This window comes from Balaenoptera acutorostrata, chromosome 7 (assembly GCF_949987535.1).
Source record: "Balaenoptera acutorostrata chromosome 7, mBalAcu1.1, whole genome shotgun sequence".
Classification (NCBI taxonomy): domain Eukaryota; kingdom Metazoa; phylum Chordata; class Mammalia; order Artiodactyla; family Balaenopteridae; genus Balaenoptera; species Balaenoptera acutorostrata.
Window position 1 is genome coordinate 59737093 of NC_080070.1, and position 26048 is coordinate 59763140.

General features: G+C 34.8%; 1 protein-coding gene across 4 annotated transcripts in view; it reads left to right on the plus strand.

The window, feature by feature from the left end:
• Positions 1-26048, plus strand: part of CASD1 (CAS1 domain containing 1) — a 69205-nt gene that overhangs the window by 35356 nt on the left and 7801 nt on the right. For all 4 annotated transcript variants that reach the window (XM_057550404.1, XM_057550406.1, XM_057550405.1 and 1 more), the window contains 7 exons: positions 5249-5368; positions 6379-6535; positions 7904-7983; positions 10303-10404; positions 13101-13241; positions 13762-13839; positions 15772-15864. In XM_057550404.1, coding sequence (XP_057406387.1) covers positions 5249-5368; positions 6379-6535; positions 7904-7983; positions 10303-10404; positions 13101-13241; positions 13762-13839; positions 15772-15864 — 771 coding nt within the window. The remainder of the gene's footprint in view (positions 1-5248; positions 5369-6378; positions 6536-7903; positions 7984-10302; positions 10405-13100; positions 13242-13761; positions 13840-15771; positions 15865-26048) is intronic.

Genomic DNA, 26048 nt, shown 5'->3' on the forward strand with positions numbered 1-26048 from the left:
ATATTCTATCCTTCACTGTGTGTCAGGAAGTTTGACCAATCATTTTTATATTTTTAAAGTTTAAAAACTTAGGACTGTCTTGCCCCAGTATTCAGAGTACTCAGATACCGATGGTCTGCTGTTGTTGACCATGTATTATGTGCCATACTTCATAAGTGTTACCACCTCCATGAGATGGAAGACCCTTCCTTTGCTCACCTAGTGCCCTCTGTACCTGGACAAAATCATTTTTCCCTTATTCGTAGGTGTCTTTTTATATCGTTTAGACTTAGGATTCTCATGATGTGGGGACATCTTGGATTTGGTAGGGGTAGAAAAAAATGTGTTCAGAATTGTAACATTACAGTTAACATACATTTAAAACAAGCTTTTAAGAGTAAACCTAGGTATCTAATAACCACTTTCACACAAGTTTTTATAGGGAAGGTACAAACTGATTTCTATAAAATATGTTTTAAAAATTTAACAAATTCTTTCATAATTTGGGAACTACTGAACTGGTTTTTATTGCTTTATTTGCTTATATAAAGCACACGTCTGTAAACAGTAACTTAACATAGAATCAGTGATTCCATTTAACACTGAGTCAATGTTAAGTTGAGATAATAGGGGAGTGTTGCCCAGAAAGGAGTATTTTGAAATTTCCATTGCAGCATTTAAGAAGATAAATAATACTAGGGTTTTTCAGGTATCTCTAACAATTAGAAATACTAATGTTATTCTTCATTAAGTCTCTTTATTATTTTCAAAAATTACTGGTGATTTTATGGATGGCTTGTTTGAAGGGCAAAAGGCAGAGGAAGAAGTATAATTTTTACTGAAATTGTATGGCTATGATATGTATATTTGTGACAGCAGTAAAACTCCTGTGACACTGCAGCTGAAGGGGACCTAGTGAATTCAAGTAACTGTGGAAGAACCAAGACAATAAAAGAGATCCAAAGCAAGGAGAGATGAAGATAGTAAGAATTAGTTCATAAGCCCAGTTCAGAATTTGTAGGATAAATTTAGCAAATTTTCTAAAAAGTAAAGATGAATATTGAATCATAGAAATATCTCTGACATATGAAGAAAGATTAGTTTAATTTGAGTGGGGTGGGGAGAGGGTTTTGTTTTAAGAAAATGCCACTTAAGACATAATTAATTGCTGACATATAAAGGGTAATAGTACTGTGTAAAAATATATATATATATCAGATAGAAAGAATTAATGGCAGATTCAGTTCTTCAATTCATTGATTCCAGAAAGGATTTGGATCATCAAAGGATGAAAGCAATTTGGCATTCTATTATAATTATTTGCCAAGCTAGCATTCTAATACATCTTAGACTATATCCCAATACATTCTAAGTTACAATTTAAAAACATCTATATTCTGGAAGGACATACTTTTCATTAACAGATCAGTTGTTATGATTAATTAACATATCCCTGTTCATTTATATAGAATTTTGTGGTTAAAAATTACTTGTATCTACACTGGCAAAGCATTATTAGCATGGGTTATAATGTATTTGGGGACTTGATTCTTGGATATTTGTGGGATTACCCTCATTAAAAGCTTTTTAATGGTCATGATTATTTTAATTACCTAACCTTAATGCTTTTTATTTTGAGTAAAATGTGTCAGACTTTAGTTGTGCCATGTTTTTATAGTAAAATAGAAACTATGTCAAAAATTACAGAGAGTTATTAAAATAATCCAGATGGTCTGGCAGATTGCAACTGTTGGTGTAAACATTCTTTTAAACATAACTTATATCTGATATGGATAAAATATTGTGAATGAAATACAGAGAGTGCAGCAAGTTAGGTATATACAGTAGATGATTTTGTGTTCCACTGTGGCTTTTTCTCCTTTGAGAGTCTGTAAATAACTTCCAAACTCAGGGACCTGAATAAAAGGTCTTAAGGGAAAATTTGTGGGGCTAGAAAAAGAAGAGAACCAGCAGTCAGCCTATTAATTTAATGAAATAGGATTCTCAATACACTTTTAATACTAAAATTTTGTTGTAAGTAATACTTGACTCCTGAAAGACAAAAAGGAAAACAGTTCGAATTAAAGGAGACTAAAGAGGAATGAAAACTAAATGCAATGTGTGATTCTTGGTTCAATGTTCCTAAATCAAAAAAAAATTTTTTTAATCATAATGGATATCACTGGGACAATCAAGGAAACTCATATATGGATTGTACGGTAGATACTATTATATTTATATTAAATTTCATGGGTATTATAATATAAGAAACTATGTAAGAAACTTTTCTTACAAGAAACTATTCTTTCTTAGGCGATACTTGCTAAAATATTTAGGGATGATGTCACATGGTCTACAAATACTTTTGAATAGTTCAGCATGGTAAATAGTTGTTCGTTGTACTATTCTTGCAACTTTTCTGTTGGTTTAAAATATCTTAAAAAGTTGGGAGAAGTATTACATGAAATTTGTAATAATCCAACATTGGTAGAAACTTGGCAAATTGTTGTGATAGTGTTTAATTCAATTTAAATGGTTGTATTTACTGTTTAAATATAACCAAGTCTAAACATTGTAGGCCTAGACCCAGTCTTGAGGGGATTCGAAAGCATGTGTTATGGAGAATGGTTGAAGTAATTGGGAATGGTTAGCCTCGGTTTGACATCTGTTTTCAAATACTCATAGAACTATCAGATGTAAAAGTGATTAAGTGCGTGCATATGGCTCTAGAGTTAGACTGTCCATCTTGGTGGCCACTAGCCACACGTGGCCATTGAGCACTTGAAATGTAGCTAGTCGGAATTGAGATGTGCTGTAAATGTGAAATATATATCAGATTAAGTATGATTAATTATGATAAATGCATACAAAGTTCAAAAGCTTAGTATGAAAAAATATGAAATATCATGGTATATGTTGGAATGATAGTATTTTGGATATATTGAATTAAATAAAATGTTTATTAAAATTAATTTCACTTATTTCTTTTAACTGTTTAAGTGTCTGGCAGCCACATTAAAAATTTACCATGTGGCTCACATTTTATTTTCATCACACAGCACTGCCCTAGAGAGCTTAATTTGGTAGCTTTTACATAGAGTTTGATTTCAACTTTTCATGGAAAGGAACTTTATAGCAATTAATGACCATCTGAAAATGGAATGGATTGCCTTGGGAATTTGTGTGTTTTCTGCTATTAAAAAGTGCTCAAATACTTGAAGGGAATATTTTAGAGTGCATTCAAGAATGAGGTAAAGATACAGGTTTAGGTTAGATAAGTTTTGAGGCTATTTCAATACTGTATTCCCACCTTCATCCCAGTGATTCTAATATGTTACACCTTCATTGAAAATTCCTGATCTAATGATACGACATTTAAAAAGAACTAATGATGAAAAGCAATAAATATAAACTCTAATATATAGATTGTTGGTGCTAAAGGAACTCAAAAGAAGGAGAAATGACTTTCATCTGAGAGTAAAAGATTGGAAAATTTGACCAGGGCTCTAAAGAAGAATAGGATTTGTATAAACAAAATGTGGTTAGGAGAACATTCCAGGGTAGAAAGAACAGGTAAACAAAGGAGAGGTGACAGGAAAGTACAAGAAAGACCAGTTTAGGAGACAGAGAATCTAACAGTTTGGCTAGAGTGGAGACTATGTTGAAGAATTTATGACATTATAATTCAGGGGGGTTTTCCTTCCAGAAAAAAATGTTATCCCTCAGAAAAGAAAAAGATGTGTTCAAGGATGCATTCAAGGATATATACAAAAGATGCATATGTTCGAGGCCTTATAAAATCTGTTTAAGGTGTCTGCTCAATTATCTTATTTTATCCTACAAAATATCACTTGGGGAAGACATGTTAAACTAAAATGGCCCTAACCAGTGTTAATGCTGGATAATTACAGAGGTGATCAGATGAGTCTATAAAATAGAAGCCAAAAAAATGTGTACATAGATTTAGTAATTATTCCTAAAAGAATGGCCTTATAATTACATAGGTTAGATGTCACTAAACAAGCCTTTTAAAGATCATTTTAAAAAACAGTACACTACCTGTGTTTTAGAGATCGTGACTATACACCTAAAGGACTAATAGGTGATGGGGAGAACACCTGACAGTGTTCTAAGGTTAAGAGAGTTAGGACTTGTAAATGAAATAATATTTCCAGTGACTCCCATAAAATAGAGATTAGAAATATGTTATATTTCTTTCACCTTAGACAGAAGTGAAGATGTGATGCTCTGAAAACTCATGGTAAAGATGAAACATTGATACAGGAGTGTAAAATAAAATTGTTTTATAAAATAAGATTAGAAGGGAAATAATATTTCTGAATTATGTTTGCATATGTTTTTTAAATGTAATTTTTGCTAAATAATCAAATATTTTAAATAGTGATGTGACAATTTTATTTACAAGTCTAAATTGTGTATATTTAGGGGGGCCAAAATTGTAGGATTTGGGGGGTTTTTGGGGGGGTTTTTTTTGGCTGCACTGGGTCTTTGTTGCTGCGCGTGGGCTTTCTCTAGTTGTGGCGAGCGGGGGCTACTCTTCGTTGTGGTGTGCGGGCTTTTCATTGCGGTGGCTTCTCTTGTTGCAGAGCACGGGCTCTAGGCATGCGGACTTCAGTAGTTGTGGCTTGTGGGCCCAGTAGTTGTGGCTTGCAGGCTCTAGAGCGCAGGCTCAGTAGTTGTGGCGCACAGGTTTAGTTGCTCCGGGGCATGTGGGATCTTCCCCGACCAGGGCTTGAACCCACGTCCCCTGCATTGGCAGGCAGATTCTTAACAACTGTGCCACCAGGGAAGCCCTTTGTTTTGTTTTTTATCTTATTGAGAAAATGTGAACTCCAGAGTGACCTTGTATTCAGCATATATATGGTGATTAATAATTATGGATATCATATATTTAATTCAAATTGGATGAAATGTACAAAGCGCCTCACATTTATTAACTCATTCATTCCTCACAAGACCGTTTGAGGAAGGAGAAGATAGTCTCATTTTGCAGTTTAGAAACTCAAATTTAAGTTTCAAGTCACATAGCTAATAAGTGGCAGAACCAGAATTTGAATCTAGGTCTCTGATTCCAAAGTCTACTTTTTTTAACCCCTGGTACAAGGCTTAATTTTTGAGAATAAATCTTTTCATTGAGCTAATGCTGAATGATAATGATGCTCCACTATCTTGGTTAAATTTACTGGTTATGATAATTTAGGTATAGTTAGTGTCAGCATGTATTTCACCTGTTTATTTTTGTCAACAGTTTTTGCCTGTGTACATGCACATTCGGGTTCTGGTTGCTGCGTATCTATTTCAGACAGGGTATGGGCATTTCTCATACTTTTGGATCAAAGGAGACTTTGGAATCCATAGAGTATGTCAGGTAGGAATGCACTGTTATTTGTTTTCTTTCATTTCAACATGCTTTTGTGCCTAACTGTTGAGAAACTATAAATATGTTGTCTATTTTAAGGCCATGGATAATTTGAATTTATGAAATAGCACTTTAAAGTTTTGTTATTTCCATGTTCTATGGTTAATAATCAAGATAAATAATTTATTACTGAGGGATGAAAAAATAGAATTTAGATGAATGTATAATAAAAGCAAAAGGGAGAACATTGCTGATTCACTTTAGTTTTGTAGAAATGTACAGTTACATGGGATTGTTATAACATGCTATGTTTTCTCTCTCTAAGAAGAGGATTAATATTTTTTGTTTCTACCTTGTGCTAGGAAGTTTGTAAACATTATTTTATTTACCCTTCATTACAACCCTGAGTTGTGATCTTTATGTTTACAGACAAGGACACTGAGGCTCAGAGAGGTTAAATAATTTACCTAAGGTCACACTGTAAGTGATAAAGCTCTAATATTAATCTGCTCAAATTCTGTGTTCTTTGACATCACACTGTCTAAAATGACTGTTACAAAAGTCCCAAAGATACTTTTGATTTTCAAAGACAGTTTTTAATTTGAGTAATATTATCTTGTATCTATTAAAATGTTCAATTTAATACCAAATGAGGTAAATCAGCATCAAACAGAGATGAAATGGACACCCTTTTGTTGAGGTAATCTAATCTCTGTTTATGACCTGTAGCTCTAGGAAGGAGGTTTATAATTCTTTTGCTGCATTTAACAAGATGGCAGTTGTAGCCAGAGGACAGCTCAGGTTGGTGCTTTGCTGGGATTCAGTTAATATAATGATGCATAAATATTTTATATTCAACTCTTTACAATGATTTTAAAATAAATGTGATTTTAGGGATTAGTAAAACATACTTGTACAGTTATTATTTTAGTCTTAAATAAACATTTATACTCTGTCAGAATCTGTCTGCTTTTCTTGCATACCTGGAATGAAAACCATTTTCTCCTCCTTTTTAATAGGTCTTATTTCGTCTCAATTTCCTGGTAGTGGTGTTATGTATAGTAATGGATCGGCCTTATCAATTCTATTACTTTGTCCCCTTGGTCACTGTATGGTTCATGGTCATATATGTTACTTTAGCACTGTGGCCACAGATAATCCAAAAAAAAGCAAACGGTAAATATACTCTCTTACTAATGTTAATGAATATATTCTTTCAATGTAAGTTCCTTTTCAGTTGCTAACGGCTATTATTTTTATTGAGACATGTTGACAGTTTAAATTTATGTGTAGCATTGACATTTTGACATTTCGTTCTTAAATTATGTTTTTAAAATTTTACAGTTAAGTAGTTCAAGTAGTATAACAGTGCAGAACAATAGTTTGCATTTATATTGTATGTGTTTTCTCTTTTTTTAAAGTTAAATTTTCAAAGCCATTTTACATATCTACTAGTGCAACCGTTTTCAAACTATCTTGTATGGAGTCAGAATGGAGAGAGCCAGAAGACAGGAAAGCCAAACAGGGCTCCAGGGCCATACATCCTGCTTCAATCTTGGCAATCTGATTTCTTATATATATTGAGATTTTGAGTAAACATTATGTCAAACAAGCTTAAAAATCACTAATATAGTTTATATTCTAGACAACCCTTTAAGCAGTTATTATAAACCTGTTTTTCGTTTAAGGAAACCTAAGTGCCCTAAGAAGGTGTCATCTTCAAATTTCACATAGCCAGGTCTGATAATGTTCGGAGTGAGGTCACAGTCGTTTATCTTAATGCTTTTTCCCCTCAAGATCATGTCATTAAAATAAAAGCCTCCCTTTTTTGGAAAAAGAAAATTTTTTATCTTTAATAATGTATTTAACTTAACTCTTTCAACCAAATATTGTATATCAAAAAATATTTTCTGTTGACTTCTATTATAATATCAAATAATTCTTCAGGAAAGGGTTCAATAATGTCCATTTGTGTCTTTGGACAGGCTCTGTAGTTTCATTCCTCAACACAAACCCAGCATATTAATAAAATGATAATCAGTATGTATAAACTGTGAACACATAATTTAAAATATGCATATGTTAAAATACATCTTATGGTTAAATTAGTCCACTAGGGAGTTCTTAAGCTCTCTCCTTAGAACTGTAATGTTTAAGCAGTATTACCTAAGTTATATTAAATGTGAGTGTTTGTTAGAGTTACATTGAACCTATTGTTCCAAATTTTGTTGTAACTTTCAATAATGAATAGTATAATTGAATCTAGGAGGTATTTTCAAATTATATTTGTAGTGGATAAATAGCAGGTATATGGGGTATCAGATTAATGTTGTAGCCTCATTCCTAGTAAGGACCCTCCACCTTTTCTTCCTTTGTGTCCTACTTGTAATTTATACTACTTAGATATATTTTTTGTATCCTGTAGGCAGCCTTAAATTATTTTTAAGAGCTATGCAGGGTATTAATATGTTAAATAGAGAGTATTTAATGTGTTTTCTAATGTAAGTTTACATTTCTTAGTAAATTAAACATTTTCTCTCTTAGGAAATTGTTTCTGGCATTTTGGCTTACTGTTGAAACTAGCCTTCTTGCTGTTATGTATATGTTTTTTGGCATATTCTCAGGTTTGTATAGTCTTTTTGGTTTATATTTTGTTCTATTTTATTGTAAAGTTCAAATCTATTAAAGTATGAGAGAAGAGTCAGCCTCATTTTAAGCCTCATTTTTTAATGACTGTAATAAAAGTGTCACTCTGTAGCTGACTACTCAGTGTGGTTCTTTTGAGACCTATCTACTTTTGTTACCACTGTTTTTGTTTTAAGAGCAATTTAAAGCTCTTCCTCTGGCAATTGTTCAAAATCCATTTTAGTTGACTTTGATCAATCAAACTTTTATTGAATGCCTCTTATAAGACACTACTCTAAGTGAAGATCAAAATTCTCTTGACAGAATTTGCAACTTGGTTTGTGCATTATTCGTGGCACCGAAATGTAGCTTGATTTTTCCATAACGGCATAGAGTAAAATTTTGGCTGTTAATAAAACCAGCTTCAGAGCAAAGGGGTTTGTATATATGTAGTACGTTTAACTTAATAAAACTTTTGGTCATTTTCTTATCTCTACCCTTTTATCCCCCTATTATGATGGTTGAGATTTTCTCAGCTATTTTAGCAGGATGGCAAATTGCTACCTGCTGGTCAGTCCATCAGACAGACATATTATTTGGTCAGCATGATATTTATAACAAAATATTTTAATTTGAATGCCTATAGTTGTGACATACTCTGTAGTTTACTCCCATCTCCAACACTCTCTGTCTTGTATCTGGCTGTGCCAGGTAAAAATGCCATATAAGCATTGTGTGTGTGTGTGTTTGTGTGTGTGTGTGTGTGTGTGTGTGTAGTCCTATAAAGCTGGGTTTTTTTGTTTGTTTTATAGGCTTTCCTACTTATTTTTATACTTAGAAATAAAGCATATTTATTTCTGCCTGACTTCCAAGGTTTTTTGCAGGAAATATATAAAATAATAAGGAAGCAATAGGCAAATGTATAAAGAAATAGCCAGGTAACTGCCACATTACTTGATAATTATTCATTAAAATTCCCAACACTCCCTGGTTCATCTGAGGGAGAGAAAGGAGCACAGACCAGCAGTTCAATAGAAAGAATTAAGAAGATTTCCCCAGCTTTGGAACAGTATTGACCACTGGACAAGAAAAAAAAGTACATAGCCCAGTGTCTTTCACAAAATGGGTGCTCATTAAATACTTGCTTATTAATCATACAAAAAATAAATTTTTAATGAGAAATAAATTTTTTAATTATAAATACATCATATATGTGATATATGATCTACAGTGCCATGTATCTCTAATATATATAGATAAAATATAGAAATATGATATAATAGGTATATACCTTACATTGCAAGTCTTGGTAATAATCATCTTTAATTTTCTGAGGCAAAGGCTTTGATAGAACCTATTTTTATAAGCTATTAGCATTTTAAATTCTGCAGTTAAATGGAGAATATTGCATTTTGTTAAAATAATAAAGTTCTTCTGACCTAAAGATTTGGTATTACCTAAAATATAATACTATTTTCATATTTTGCTTTGATTTTTATTAGCCTTTTTAAAAATTGTGATGTTACACATTTTTTTATCCTATGGCATTATGTCTAATAATGGAGTTTCCTTAATAGAGTTTGTCTTCATTCTTTAGTCTGGAAATTGAGGGTTTTGTTCTCTTTTTTGAAAGACTTCATTAATGTGCAGGAATGTACCCAAGACTTCTGCCCCTTCATTCCCAGATTTTCCAGGCTGTCAGATTAATAAGGGGGTACATTCACTAACTCGACCAGAGTAAAATTGTAAACTTTGTTTCAAAGGCTAGTAATGGAATTTGGGTATGGTTGATTGAGTAAGGTGACTAATTCAGAGGATTTTTTTAACTCAAATGGTTCATTATAGATTATTAAGGACATTTAGATAAAGAAAAACTATAACTTTAACCATCATCCTTTAGGTTATTCATACTGTGTTGGCTGAAGTATTTTGTATTTTTGTGTTTTGATCAGTAAATATTAGCTCTTTTGTATACTAGATTAAAAACCTTAAATGGAATAATTTTCCAATTACCAGCTTGGATTTTGTTTGTTTGTTTGTTTGTTTTATTTTGCAGTCTCAGTAGCCTTTCATATGCAGTGAAAGTAAGTTAACAAAAATGTTTTAAATCATCTTTATTAGCCTTTAGTAGAATATATTTATTTTCAAATGAATTTCAAATGAAATGACATTTTCAAATGAAATATTTAAGTAGGATTTTAAAATTGTGTATGACCCTTATATAATCTTAACTTTAGAAAATGACAGTTTATAATAGAATTGCAAGGCAAGTATTCACTTGTACCATCTTAATTTATTTTCTGGATTCCTCTTCTCAGGGTGCATTTGAGAAGATCTTTTCTCTTTGGCCATTGTCCAAGTGTTTCGAACTGAAAGGCAATGTATATGAATGGTGGTTCAGATGGAGGTTAGACCGTTACGTATGTATTTACCTTGTGATCTTTTGCTATTTCAAATTATACTTTTAAAAATTATTTGGAAAATTTTAATCTATTTTTATTTAGTTTTGGCATGAGGAAACATGTTGATTTGGTAAATCAAAGCAATCCAGCCCTCCCCTGTTTTTATAGTGGAGAAAGGGTATGCATGTGTACATATATCAGTAGGAAAATACTATAAAAATGTTATCTATAAAGTGACCTTTATTTGAGTCATAATATTGATTTAGAGATGATCTCTCATATATATACTTCAGCCGTTCAACACAATACTTATTAAGCTCCAATATATGCTCTAGATGTTGTTGTTATGAGGGATATATTTTAGAGAAAGAAGACATACCACCAGGCTTCTAAACCTTATAATCTAGTTTAAAACTCTGGATTACTAAAAAAAAACAAAAACAAAAAAACTCTGGATTACTACTTATAATTAGTGCTAAACTCTGCAGTATGGATTCTGTAATAGAAGTGTGCAAAGAAAAGAGAGCAGTGTCATGGATTATTCCATGAATTTTATCTTGAAGGCTGGTTAGGATTTAATTGGCCAAGAAAATGTAAAACATCTAGCACAGTATTTGGAAAATAATAGACACTGAATAAATATTAATTACCCCTCTTCACTCTTTCCCTTTAACTTCCATTTTTTACTCTTCCCTTTTTTCATTCAACAAATATTTTCTTAGTGCCTTTTCTGTGCCATTCCTGGTTTCTAATACCTATGCACTTTCCAGTTATTCTTAATAAATAAAATATTTATTTTTAAAATTCTTTTTCTCTTTATTTTTCTAATTGAACATTGCATTTCAAAACCATATGTGAATAAAAAGTTTTGTTAAAGCCTTGCCATAAAATAATTTTAAATTCTCAACTTTCTCATTAGAGCAGTCTACTATGATAGCTCATGTTAAGTGTTTATTTAAAAAGGAAAGCTGGGACTTCCCTGGTAGTGCAGTGGTTAAGAATCCGCCTGCCAGTGCAGGGGACATGGGTTCGATCCCTGGTCTGGGAAGATCCCACATGCCACGGAGCAACTAGGCCTGTGTGCCACAACTACTGAAGCCCGTGTGCCTGGAGCCCGTGGTCTGCAACGAGAAGCCACCACAATGAGAAGCCCGTGCACCGCAATGAAGAGTAGCCCCCACTCGCCGCAACTAGAGAAAGCCTGCGCGTTGCAATGAAGACCCAATGTGGCCAAAAATTAATTAATTAATTAATTTAAAAAAAGAAAAGAAAGCTATTGTGCTTTCTAATCCACCTTTTTTTTTTTCATTCTTATGTGCATATACTGCTTTTTAAAAGTATGCTCTTGGTAGTGTTACTGTTTTATTTGCTTGGAAGTACCAATATAAAATATATTTTATCTTGGTTGAGTACATTTAAATTTTATCATGTGTCTTCAGAATAGTTTTTATCATTATTTTTATCTTTTAATTAATTTTTATTGAAGTATAGTTGGTTTACAATGTTGTGTTAGTTTCTGCTGTACAGCAAAGTGAATCAGTTATACATATACATATATCCACTCTTTTTTAGATTCTTTTCCCATATAGGTCATTACAGAGTACTGAGTAGAGTTCCCTGTGCTATACAGTAGGTTCTTATTAGTTATCAATTTTATTTTATTTTTTTTTAAATTAATTTATTTTATTTTTGGCTGCGTTGGGTCTTCATTGCTGCATGCAGGCTTTCTCTAGTTGTGGCGAGTGGGGGCTACTCTTTGTTGTGGTGTGCAGGCTTCTCATTGCGGAGGCTTCTCTTGCTAAGGAGCACAGGCTCTAGGCACGTGGGCTTCAGTAGTTGTGGCGTGTGGGCTCAGTAGTTGTGGCTCGTGGGCTCTAGAGCACAAGCTCAGTAGTTGTGGCACATGGGCTTAGTTGCCCCATGGCATGTGGGATCTTCCCGGACCAGGGCTCGAACCCATGTCCCCTGCATTGGCAGGTGGATTCTTAACCACTGCACCACCAGGGAAGTACCAGTTATCTATTTTATATATAGTAGTGTATATATGTCAATCCCAATCTCCCAATTTATCCCTCCCCCTCTTCCCCCATGGCAACCATAAATTTGTTTTCTATATCTGTGACTCTATTTCTGTTTTGTAAATAAGTTCATTTGTATCATTTTTTTAGATTCCATGTATAAGTGATATCATATGATATTTGTCTTTCTCTGTCTGACTTAGTTCACTCAGTGTGACAATCTCTAGGTCCATCTATGTTGCTGCAAATGGCATTATTTTGTTCTTTTTTTATGGCTGAGTAATATTCCACAGTATATATGTACCACATCTTGTTATCCATTCACCCATTGATGGTTGCTTCCATGTCCTGGCTATTGTAAATAATGCTGCAATGAACGTTGGGGTGCATGTATCTTTTCGAATTATGGTTTTCTCCAGATATATAAATTGTCTTTATTTCTTCACTTGCTGCTGAGACTGCTTGGAGTAAACCAGCTTATCTTGTGTCATTGCAAGAGATGTTTGCTTGTCTATTACAAATTGTTTCCAACAGTCGTTGACTTCATTTCTTGAAGTTTAAGCTCTTCATAGAAACTTTGGACCTTTAAGCTTTTTACCTACATACTTTTATACATATTGTTCTCCTTTACCAATTACATTTGCTATTTGTTGAAAAGTAGCTGTTTAAAACAGGTTTTCTCTCCTTATTTTTTAGGTAGTCTTTCATGGAATGTTATTTGCTTTCATTTATCTGGCTTTACAGAAGCGCCAAGTACTCTCTGAAGGAAAGGGTGAACCTCTTTTTTCAAACAAAGTTTCAAATTTTCTATTATTTATTTCAGTAGTTTCTTTCTTGGTAAGTTTCAAAATGTAATTTTCTAAACTTCCAAAATCCATGGTACAGGAAATTAACTTCTAAGAGATAGGAGTTTAATCATTTGTTTTTAATAAATAAAATCTTTACTTTTGAAATTCTTTTTCTCCTTATTTTTTAATTGAACATAAATTCTAAAGAGAATATAAATATATATATATGTTAAATATGAAGAATAACTGAGATCTCAGTGAAATAGGAATTTTAAAAGTTGTAATAAGTTTGGGAAAAAATATAAGGTGTTTGACAGGAAGAGCCATCACTGCCTTATGATCAGTATTTCCAGAAAATCACAGACTTATGCTCCCCTCTCTCTACTTTCTGGTATTTGAGCACACCAAAAAGAGTGATGAGCAAACCTGTGGACAGTTTTTACTGAAGCTTTTTTAATAGCATAATGAAGTATAATGTTATAAATAAAGAAAACTATTTTTAAAGTTGAGTGCTGCCTCTTTAAGGCATATATATTTTTGTGAACTGATGCATATATTTTTTATTTTAGACCTATTCCATCTGGGCTAGCAGTTGTAAAAACAAAGCAGAGTGCAATGAACTCCACCCATCTGTTTCTGTGGTACAGGTAATTATCTTTATTTAGAGAAATTTTTCTTCTTAATTTTTGAAAAGAACAGTCTTTAGAGGCAGCGAGATTTGAGATTAAACTCTATTAAATGTAGTATATTACTTAATCTTTCTAAGGCCTACCTTCCTCTACTGTAACAGAGATATTAAAATCTCTTTTAAAGGGTGGTTATTAAATGTATGGAAATGATCAGTGTCTGTCGCTTAATAAGCACTTAGAAAATGTTAATTCTTTTCTCCTGTTTGCTTTTTCATCATTTATTTATTCAAATTTCTTCATTTACTTTTTTACTTAGAAGATCATTAAAAACTATGACTATGTGTTAAGAACCATGCTACTACATGTAAAAAGTACATGTAGCTTCTGCCCTCACAGAACTTACAGTCTAATAGAGATATGGATCGGTAAACATTCATTCATTCATTTAACAATTTTTAAAATTCATTTAACAAATATGTGATACTTACTATGTGCTAGATATTATGCTGGGGGATATAGTGGTGACCAAATCAGACATGGTCCCTACCCTCACAGAGCCTATATTCTTCTGTTAGAGATAGTAATCATATAATCACCATGTAATTATAAATAGAAGTACATGATGCTACAAGGGAATATAATACGGGATATGACCTAGTTGGAGTTGGAGTGAAGGTAGTTAAGGTTCAGAGATGATTTCCCTCATAAAATTAAGCTGAGAATGGAGGAATGAAGGCAGGCAGTGAGAACTTAGGCCCTGTGGTAGAAAAGAGCATATTCACATTCAAGGAACTCAATGAAGGCCGTTGGGGCTAGAGCTCAGAGACCCAGGGTCAAGAGAAGTATGTCGCAGTGCCTGGGAGGTGGGCGGAGGCTAGGGGCAACCCAAATCAGATTTACCTTTTACAGAGATACCTCTGGTTAATCATGGGGTATTGTGATTAGTGTAGTGATGGTCAAGTACAGGGTACTTGGGAAACACATGGGATTTCTTCCTAACCCATCTTGATACCAGAGCAGGGTTCTTGGAGAAAGTACGTCTAAGCCGAGGCCTAAAAAATGAGTAGTTCAACAAAGAGAAACAGGGAGGATTTCTGGAGGATCTACTTTTAGGTTTTAAGTTCTCTTCAATGAAGAAACTCTTTTATCCCTCTTAAACCTCTATATAGTCAGTAGAACCAAGCATATGACAGACTCTCCAAACACAATTGATAATGACATTTTAAACATTGTACTGTATTCATATAACATTTTCATGACTTCTGAAGACAACCAGATATAACACTTTGTATATCATATCTAATGTCATTTTTGTAATGACATGAAAGGAAGGGGGTTGTTCCACTAACAGTGCACTAATACTGAACAATATAAGGGGAGCTAAGGAAGGGAGTGGCTGCACATAGAGTAACACTAACACAAGCACTCCTGAGCCTTCACCACCTTTTCTCCTAGTCACTCCACTTCACATGCTCATCTTTCCTTAGTTATTCTTTTCCCACGTTTACGTTGCTGCCAGTAGAAGGAGACTTTTGAAGAGAGCAAAAAGATGGGGGTGGGCGGCTCCCAAAAAAGCAAATACTTTATGGAAGAAGCAAAATTGTATCATGGAATTTTATTAAATTTTGCTACATAAATATATCATTTCTTTCTACACAAAGGGCCTTAAGATGAGTTTATATTTTTTCTAATATACATAAAATAAAACTGTTCAGCCATGTACTATGTATAACCTGCACTTGTTTGCAGTATACAGACCACATGCTGAGAAATCCAATTTGAGTAGACTCTGGATCAAAAATAACTTGAAAAAAACCATTTATCTGTTGAAGAAAACCATTGTGTCGATGTATCAAGTTCAATAACAAAGAATAAAGTTATTATTTGAAAGAAAGCAAAATTCTTTTAATAAGCAGATTATTAATATTTGCCTCTGTGTTTTTTCTTTAGATTTTAGCCTTCATCCTAATAAGGAATATCCCTGGATATGCCCGTTCAGTTTACAGTTCATTTTTTGCTTGGTTTGGAAAAATTTCATTAGAGGTTGGTACATTAATATTTTGGTCTGTCTTACACAACCAAGTGTTATATGCAGGTGTGTATGTGAATGAGTATATAGGTGTGTAAGTCTGACATTTTTTTTCAACCAAAGCTATGTTATTTATGAAATTATAGGGAAGAAATTTAGAACTTCAACAGCAGTATTATAGAATGTAATGGCTAGACATTACATTATTTAAAGACTTATTTAAATGGCTAGACATAGATGACTTTGAAATATTCTTTACATTGTCTTAAGCTTTCAAGTACAACAAGATGCTGAGATCAGAAGAGAAAAAAATGAAATAGATACAAATGAAATTTGTAAATAGACATAAATGAAATCAAGTTGAGAGGATTTTGATTTGTTCATAATTAAATATTATATTACTGGAATTTAGTTTATTGATGCTTATAAAAAAATTCACTCTTATGATTGGAAGTTTGGGGAAAATTTTTAAACTCATTATTTTGTGTGCAATACCTAATATGAAATTATCTACAGAATCAGTTTAAAGTAGGTTATGAAATACATTCTGAGTATTCTGAGTTTTATTATTTGAAATAGAACATTTTAAAACAGAATTCATACTATAATCATAAAAGATACATTTTAGAGTTATAATATTTATTAAGTTGTCTTTAAAATGGGGAAAATTTCTCTGCGATTGTTACACACACACACACACACACACACACACACACATTCTTTTTCAGATTCTCTTCCCTTATAGGTTATTACAAAATATTTAGTATAGCTTCTTGTGCTATTTAGTAGGTCATTGTTGGTTATGTATTTTATATATAGTAGTGTGTTAATCCCAACCTCCTAATTTATCACTCCACCCCCTTTCCCCTTTGGTAACCATGTTTGTTTTCTATATCTGTGAGTCTCTTTCTGTTTTAGATCATTTTTTTTAAGATTCCACATATAAGTGATATATGATACTTGTCTTTCTCTGTCTGGCTTACTTCACTTAGTATAATCTCTAGGTCCATCCATGTTGCTGTATATGGCATTATTTCATCCTTTTTTATGACTAATATTCCATTACACACACACACACACACACACACACACACACACACACACACACACACACACACACACACACACACACACCATCTTCTTTATCCATTCACCTATCGATGGACATTTAGGTTGCTTCCATGTCTTGGCTATTGTAAACAGTGCTGCAATGAACTTTGGGGTGGATGTATCTTCTCTGGTTTTCTGCAGATATAAGCTGAGGAGTGGGATTGCAGGATCATATGGGCACTCAAAAAGAATGTGTAGTCTGCTTTTTTGGGATGTAATGTCCTGAAAATATCAATTAAGTCTAACTGTTCTATCGTATCATTTAGGATCTCTGTTGCCTTATTGACTTTTTGTCTCGAAGATCTGTCCATTGATATGCGTGGGGTGTTAAAGTCTCCTACTATTATTGTATTCCCTTCGATTTCTCCCTTTATGTCTGTTAGTATTTGTTTTATGTATTTGAGTGCTCCTATATTGGGTGCATATATGTTGACAAGTGTAATATCCTCTCCTTGTATTGATCCTTTTATCATTATATGGTGTCCTTCTTTATCTTTCTTTATGTCCTTTGTTTTAAAGCCTATTTTGTCTCATATGAGTATTGCGACCCCTGCTCTCTTCTCATTTCTGTTTGCGTGAAATATCTTTTTCCATCCCCTCACTTTCAATCTATGAGTGTCCTTTGCCCTAGAGTGGGTCTCTTGTAGACAGCATATTGTAGGCTCTTCTTTTTTTATTCAATCTGCCACTCTGTGTCTTGATTAGAACATTTAGTCCATTAACATTTAAGGTAACTATTGATAGATACATATTTATTGCCATTTTAAACTTTGTTTTCTTGTTGGTTTTATGTTTCTTCTTTGTCCCTTTCTTTTTCTTTTTGTTTTTCCTTTTGTGGTTTGATGGTTTTCTTTTGTATTATACTTATGTTCTCTTCTTTTTGTTTTTTGTGAATCTGTTGTATGTTTTTGATTTGCTATTGTCCTGTTTCTCAAGTATGTTAACCCCTTCCTGTATCTACTTGCTTTAGACAGGTAGTCATATAGGCTCAAACACATTATAAAAAAAGTCTACATTTTCTTACTGTCCTCTACCATATGTTATGATTCTGATGTCCTCTTTCACATCTTCATGTTCATCCTTTTGCTGCTCATTGTGGTTATCATTGCTTTCTCAGAAATTTTTTAATTTCTTTTTTTAATCTGTGTCCAGGCTTATTTAAGAGATTTACTTTCCAATTGTGATTATTTCTTTCCTACAGATTCTTACTTCTTTTCTATTTAGAGAAGACCTTTCAATATTTCCTTTAGGATAGGTATAGTATTGCTGTATTCTTTTAGTTTTTGCTTGTCTGAGAAATTCTTTATCTCTCCTTTTATTCTAAATGATGATCTTGCTGGGCAGAGTATCCTAGGTTATAGATTTTTCCCTTTCAGGACTTTGAATATACCTTGCCACTCCCTTCTGGCCTGCAACATTTCTGCAGAGAAATCAGCTGACAGCCTTTTGGGTGTTCCCTTGTAATTAACTCTTTGTTTTTCTCTTACTGCCTTTAGAATCCTCTCTTTATCTTTAACTTTTGCCATTTTAATTATATGTCTTGGTGTAGGTCTGTTTGGGTTTATCTTGTTTGGGACTCTTTGTGCTTCCTGTACCTGGATATCTGCTTCCTTCTTTACGTTTGGGAAATTTTCAGCCATAGTTTCTGAAATTTTTCAGAATACATTCAATACAAATACATTTTCAATCCCCTTTTCTCTTTCTTCTCCTTCTGGGATCCCTATTATGTGTGGATTGGCATGCTTTATATTATCCCATTGGTCTCTTACATTGCTTTCATTTTTTTTCATTTGGCTTTCTGTCTGTTTTTCTAATTGGGTGATTTCCATTATTCTGTCTTCCAGATCCTTTATTCATTCTTCTGCATTATTCATTCTGCTCTTCATTGCCTTTAGTTCAGCTTTTGTCTCTGCAAATGAATTTTCTAATTTTTCTTGGCTCCTCCTTTTAGTTTCTAATTCCTTTTTACAGTAATCTGCATTTCTGTTGAGAGCCTTTCTTAATTCCTTCAGTATTTTCATTATCTCCTTTTTGAACTCAGTGTCTATTTAACTGAAGAGGTCTATTTTATTGCTTGTTCTTTCAGGGGAATTCTCTTGATCTTTTAATTGGGAGTGGTTCCTCTGCTTCTTCATTTTACTTATATTTCTCTTGCTCTATGAGTTTAGGAGAAACAATTATCTGCTCTGGTCTTGGAGGGCTATTTTTATGTGGGAACATCCCTGTGTAGCCTGCATGGGTTTAATATTTTTTGGTACAAGGGCTCTTTTCAGTATGGATGCCTGCTGTCTCTTTCCTCAGTGTATGCTGGCCATTATCCCTTTGATAGGAGGTGTGACTGATGTTGTGGTGACCAGAGCCTGCACTGGATATTGAGTGGGCCTCCTCTTTGCTCTGTGGTTGCTACAGCCCTGTTTGGGACAAGGTCTACTCCCTAGTTGTTGGGAGTAGAAGCCCCCAGATCCTTTTCTGACCTGCATTTCTGAGCTACAGTGCAAGATAGTCAGTATTGGAGCACTCCCACTGGGAGAGGAGCCACTGAGTTTTCCTCTGCGGCCGCTGGAGCAGTTCACCAGTGAATGTGCTCTGTTGTGTCACCTTTCACCTACTGTGTGGGCTCACAGAGGAAACTGTTGTTGGTGCTGCCCTTGGCCCCTCCTCAATGCTGGGAATACCATCAGTCAGCCCTGGTGTCCCACAGGTGTTGTTTTCACAAGGCCACCAGTGCAGATTGACTGAAGTCAGGTCCCAGGACCACAGTACTCGCACATCTGAATCCACTGTGGGAGCTATGGAGGCGGTTCACACCCTGGCCCGGCCAAACCCTCACTCACACACACACACACACACACACACACACACACACACACACACACACACACCCACCCACCCACACACCCACCCACCCACCCACCCACCACACAGCTGCTAAGGCCAGATACCTCCCAGCCACAGGGCACCTGTTATCTGTTCAGATGTCCCGCAGGCACTGAATTTACAAGGCCGGTGGCAGAGGTGTAAATCCATGGCTCACACAGCCATGGGGAGAGATTTCAGCCCTGCTTCCTAAGTTGCATGGCCCCTGGGGCTCAGCTGTGGTTTCAGCCCCACTTCTGCATGTGGGCAACACAATGACATCTCCTCCCAGGGCCTGCCAAGGTGGTGGTTGGTGTGGGAGCCTGCCAAGGCAGCGGCGGCTGAGACACGCTCTCCTGGAGGCCAATGAGGTGAGGCAGGGGCCAGCACATGAGCTGCTATGGTGGCCCCATCCTTCACACACCACTTAACAATAGCCCTTTGTTTCTATGGCAGGCCCAAGCATCTTCCTCAAACACCCACTACTGCAGCCATACCACACTCCAGCCCCTTTCGGCTGTCTCTGTGCAGCTAACCCCAGTCCTCTCCCCAGGTCTACCTCATTGTAGTTTTGATTTGCATTTCTCTAATTGTGATGTTAGGCATCTTTTCATGTGCTTTTTGGCTATCTGTAAGTCTTCTTTGGAGAAACATCTATTTAGATCTTCTTCCCATTTTTTCATTGGGTCGTTTATGGGTGTGTTTTTTATTTTTATTGGAGTATATTTGATTTACAGTGTTGTGTTAGTTTCAGGGGTACAGCAAAGTGAATCAGTTATACATATACATATATCCACTCTTTTTTAGATTCTTTTTCCATATAGGCCATTACAGAGTATTGAGTAGAGTTCCCTGTGCTATACAGTAGGTCCTTATCAGCTATCTATTTTATATATAGTAGTGTGTGTATGTCAACACCAATCTTGCAATTTATCCCTACGCCTCCCTTGCCCCTGGTAACTATAAGTTTGTTTTCTACATCTGTAACTCTATTTCTGTTTTGTAGATTAAGTTCATTTGTACCCTTTTTTTTAGATTCCACATATAAGCGATATCATATGATATTTGTCTTTCTCTTTCTGACTTACTTCACTCTGTATGACAGTCTCTAGGTCCATCCATGTTGCAGCAAGTGGCATTATTTCATTCTTTTTCATGGCTGAGTAATATTCCATTGTATATATGTACCACATCTTCTTTATCCATTCCTCTGTTGATGGACATTTAGGTTGCTTCCATGTCCTGCCTGTTCTAAATACTGCTGCAGTGAACCTTGGGGTGCATGTATCTTTTTGAATTACGGTTTTCTGCAGATATATGCCCAGGAGTGGGATTGCTGGATCATATGGTAGCCCTACTTTTAGTTTTTTAAGGAACCTTCATACCGTTCTCCATAGTGGCTGTACCAGTTTACATTCCCACCAACAGTGTAGGAGGGTTCCCTTTTCTCTACACCCTTTCCAAGCATTTATTGTTTATAGATTTTTTGATGATGGTCATTCTGACCATTGTGAGGTGATACCTCATTGTAGTTTTGATTTCCATTTCTTTAATAATGAGTGATGTTGAGCATCTTTTCATGCGCTTTTTAGCCATCTGTATGTATTTTTTGGAGAAATGTGTATTTAGATCTTCTGCCCATTTTTTGATTGGATTGTTCGTTTTTTTGATATTGAGCTCCATGAGCTGTTTGTATATTTTGGAGATTAATCCCTTGTTGGTTGCTTCATTTACAAATATTTTCTCCCATTCTGTCAGTTGTCTTTTTATTTTGTTTATGGTTTCCTTTGCTGTGCAAAAGCATTTAAGTTTCATTAGGTCCCATTTGTTTATTTTTGTTTTTATTTTCATTACCCTAGGAGGTGGGTCAAAAAAGATCTTTGCTGCAATTATGTCAAAGAGTGTTCTCCCCTAAGAGTTTTATAGTATCTGGTCTTACATTTAGGTCTTTAATCTGTTTTGAGTTTATTTTTGTGTATGGTGTTAGGGAGTGTTCTAATTTCATTCTTTTACATGTAGCCATTCCGTTTTCCCAGCACCACTTATTGAAGAGGCTGTCTTTTCTCCATTGTATATTCTTGCCTCCTTTGTCATAGATTAGGTGACCGTGGGTACGTGGGTTTATCTCTGGACTGTCGATCCTGTTCCATTGATCTATTTTTCTGTTTTTGTGCCACTATCATACTGGTTTTTTTTATGGGACTTTTTTTTTTTTTTGGCTGCAATGTGTCTTTGTTGCTGCACATGGGCTTTCTCTAGTTGTGGCGAGCAGGGGCCACTTTTTGTTGCGGTGCATCAGCTTCTTGTTGTGGTGTCTTCTCTTGTTGCAGAGCACAGGCTCTAGGCGCACGTGCTTCAATAGTTGTGGCACGCAGGCTCAGTAGTTGTGGTGCACGGGCTTAGTTGCTCTGCAGCATGTGGGATCTTCCTGGACCAGGGCTCAAACCCATGTCCCCTGCATTGGCAGGCGGATTCTTAACCACTGCGCCACCAGGGAAGCCCTATCATACCGTTTTGATTACTGTAGCTTTGTAGTATAGTCTGAAGTCACAGAGCCTGATTCCTCCAGTTCCATTTTTCTTTTTCAAGATTGCTTTGGCTATTTGGGTTCTTTTGTGTTTCCATACAAATTGTAAAATTTGTTCTAATTCTGTGAAAAATGCCATTGGTAATTTGATAGGGATTGCATTGAATCTGTAGATTGCTTTGGGTAGTATAGTCATTTTCACAATATCTATTCTTCCAATCCAAGAATATGGTATATCTCTCCATCTGTTTGTGTCATCTTTGATTTCTTTCATCAGTATCTTAGAGTTTTCGAAGTACAGATCTTTTACCTCCTTGGGTAGGTTTATTTCTAGATATTTTATTCTTTTTGATGCAATGGTAAATGGGATTATTTCCTTGATTTCTCTTTATGATCTTTCATTGTTCGTGTATAGGAATGCAAGAGATTTCTGTGTATTAATTTTGCATCCTGCAACTTTACCAGATTTATTGATGAGCTCTAGTAGTTTTCTGGTAGCATCTTTAGGTTTTTCTATGTATAGTATCATGTCATCTGCAGACAGTGACAGTTTTACTTCTTTTCCAATTTGGATTCCTTTTATTTCTTTTTCTTTTCTGATTGCCATAGCTAGGACTTCCAAAACTATGTTGAGTAGTAGTGGTGAGAGTGGACATCCTTGTCTTATTCCTGATCTTAGAGGAAATTCTTTCAGTTTTTCACCATTGAGAATGATGTTGGCTGTGGGTTTGTCATATATGGCCTTTATTATGTTGAGGTAGGTTCCCTCTATGCTGACTTTCTGTAGAGTTTTTATCATAAATCAGTGTTAAATTTTGTCAGAAGCTTTTTCTGCATCTATTGAGATGATCATATGGTTTTTATTCCTAAGTTTGTTGATGTGGTGTATCACACTGATTTGCAGATATTGAAAAGTCTTTGCATCCCTGGGATAAATCCCACTTGATCATGGTGTATGATCCTTTTAACGTGTTGTTGCATTCTGTTTGCTAGTATTTTGTTGAGGATTTTTGTGTCTACGTTCATCAGTGATATTGGCCTGTAATTTTCTCTTTTTGTGATATCTTTTTCTGGTTTTGTTATCAGAGTGATGGTGGCCTCATAGAGTAAGCTTGGGAGTGTACCTTCCTCTGTGATTTTTTGGAAGAGTTTTAGAAGGATAGATATTCAGTCTTCTCTAAATGTTTGCTAGAATTCTGTGAAGCCATCTGGTCCTGGACTTCTGTTTGGTGGAAGATTTTTAATCACAGTTACATTTTCAGTGCTTGTGATTAGTCTGTTCATATTTTCTATTTCTTCCTGGTTCAGTCTTGGAAGGTTGTACCTTTCTAATAATTTTTCCATCTCTTCTAGGTTGTTCATTTTATTGATGGATAGTTGCTTTTAGTAGTCTCTTATGATCCTTTGTATTTCTGTGGTGTCTGTTGTCATTTCTCCTTTTTCATTTCCAATTTTATTGATTTGAGTACTCTCCCGTTTTTTCTTGATGAGTCTGGCTGAAAGTTTATCAATTTTGTTTATCTTCTCAAAGAACCAGCTTTTACTTTCATTGATTTTTGCTATTGTTTTCTTTGTCTCTATTTCATTTATTTCTGCTCTGATCTTTATGATTTCTTTCCTTCTACTAACTTTGGGTTTTGTTTGTTCTTCTTTCTCTGATTGCTTTAGGTGTAAGGTTAGGTTGTTTGAGATTTTTCTTGATTCTTGAGGTTAGACTGTATTGCTGTAAACGTCCCTCTTAGAACTGCTGCATCCCATAGGTTTTGGATCATCTTGTTTCCGTTCTCATTTGTCTTTAGGTATTTTTTGATTTCCTCTTTGGTTTCTTCAGTGATCCATTGGTTATTTAGTAACGTTCTTTAGCCTCCATGTGTTTGTGTTTTTTACAGTTTTTTTCCTATAATTGATTTCTAATTTCATAGCGGTGTGGTCAGAAAAGGTGCTTGATATGACTTCAGTTTTCTTAAATTTATCAAGGCTTGATTTGTGACCCAGCATATGATCCATCCTGGAGAATGTTCCATGAGCACTTGAGAAGGAAGTGTATTCTGCTGCTTTTGGATGGAACGTTCTATAAATATCAATTACATTTATCTGGTCTAACATGTCATTTAAGGTTCGTGTTTCCTTATTAATTTTCTGTTTGGATAATCTGTCCATTGGTGTAAGTGGGGTGTTAAAGTCCCCCACTATTATTGTGTTACTGTCGTTTTCCCCGTTTATGGCTGATAGCATTTGCCTTACATATTGAGGGGTCCTATATTGGGTACATATATATTTAGAATTGTTCTATCTTCTTCTTGGCTTGATCCTTTGATCATTATGTAGTGTCCTTCCTTGTCTCTTGTAACTGTCTTTAAAGTCTACTTTGATATGAGTATTGCTACTCCAGCTTTCTTTTGATTTCCATTTGCATATCTTTTTCCATCCCCTTACTTTCAGTCTATATGTGTCCTTAGGTCTGAAGTGGGTCTCTTGTAGATAGCATATATATGGGTCTTGTTTTTGTAAGCATTCCACCACTCTGTGTCTTTTGGTTGGAGCATTTAATCCATTTACATTTAAGGTAATTATTGATATTGATATGTATATTCCTATTTCCATTTTCTTAATTGTTTTGGGTTTGTTTTTATTGGTCTTTTTTCTTCCCTTTCTCATTTTTTCTCTTCTCTTATGTTTCCTGCCTTGGGAAGCTCCTTTAGCATTTGTTGTAAAGCTGGTCTGGTGATGCTGAATTCTCTTAGCTTTTGCTTGTCTGTAAAGCTTTCGATTTCTCTGTCAAATCTGAATGAGGGCCTTGCTAGGTAGAGTATTCTTGGTTGTTGGTTTTTCCCTTTCATCATGTTAAATATATCATGCCACTCCCTTCTGGCCTGCAGGGTTTCTGCCAAAAAATCAGCTGATAACCTTATAGGGATGCCCTTGTATATTATTTATTGCTTTTCCTTTGTTGCTTTTAATATTTTTTCTTTGTATTTAATATTTGTTACTTTGATTAATATTTGTCTTGGAGTGTTCCCCCTTGGGTTTATCCTGTATGGGACTCTGCGCTTCCTGGACTTGGGTGACTGTTTCCTTTCCCATGTTAGGGAAGTCATTCTTTGTTTTTTGATATTGAGCTGTATGAGCTGGCTGTATATTTTGGAGATTAATCCCTTGTCAGTCACATTGTTTGCAAATATTTTCTCCAATTCTACAGGTTGTCTTTTCGTTTGGTGTATGGTTTCCTTTGCTGTGCAAAAGCATTTATTTAATTCAGTAATTACTTCCATTACTCTAGGAGACAGATCCAAAAAGATCTTGCTGTGATATATGTCAAACAGTGTCCTGCCTGTATTTTCCACTAAGAATTTTATAGTATCCGTTCTTACATTTAGGTCTTTAATCCATTTTGGGTTTGTTTTTGTATATGATGTTAGAGAATGTTTTAATTTCATTCTTTTACATGTAGCTGTCCAGTTTTCCCAGCACCACTTATTGAAGAGACTGTCTTTTCTCCATTGTATATTCTTGCCTCCTTTGTTGTAGATTAATTTGCCATAGGTGTGTGGGTTTATTTCTGGGATTTTTATCCTGTTCCATTGATCTATATTTCTGTTTTTGTGCCAGTACCGTATTGTTTTGATGACTGTAGCATTGTAGTATAGTCTGAAGTCAGGGATCCTGATTCCTCCAGCTCCACTTTCTTTCTCAAGATTGCTTTGG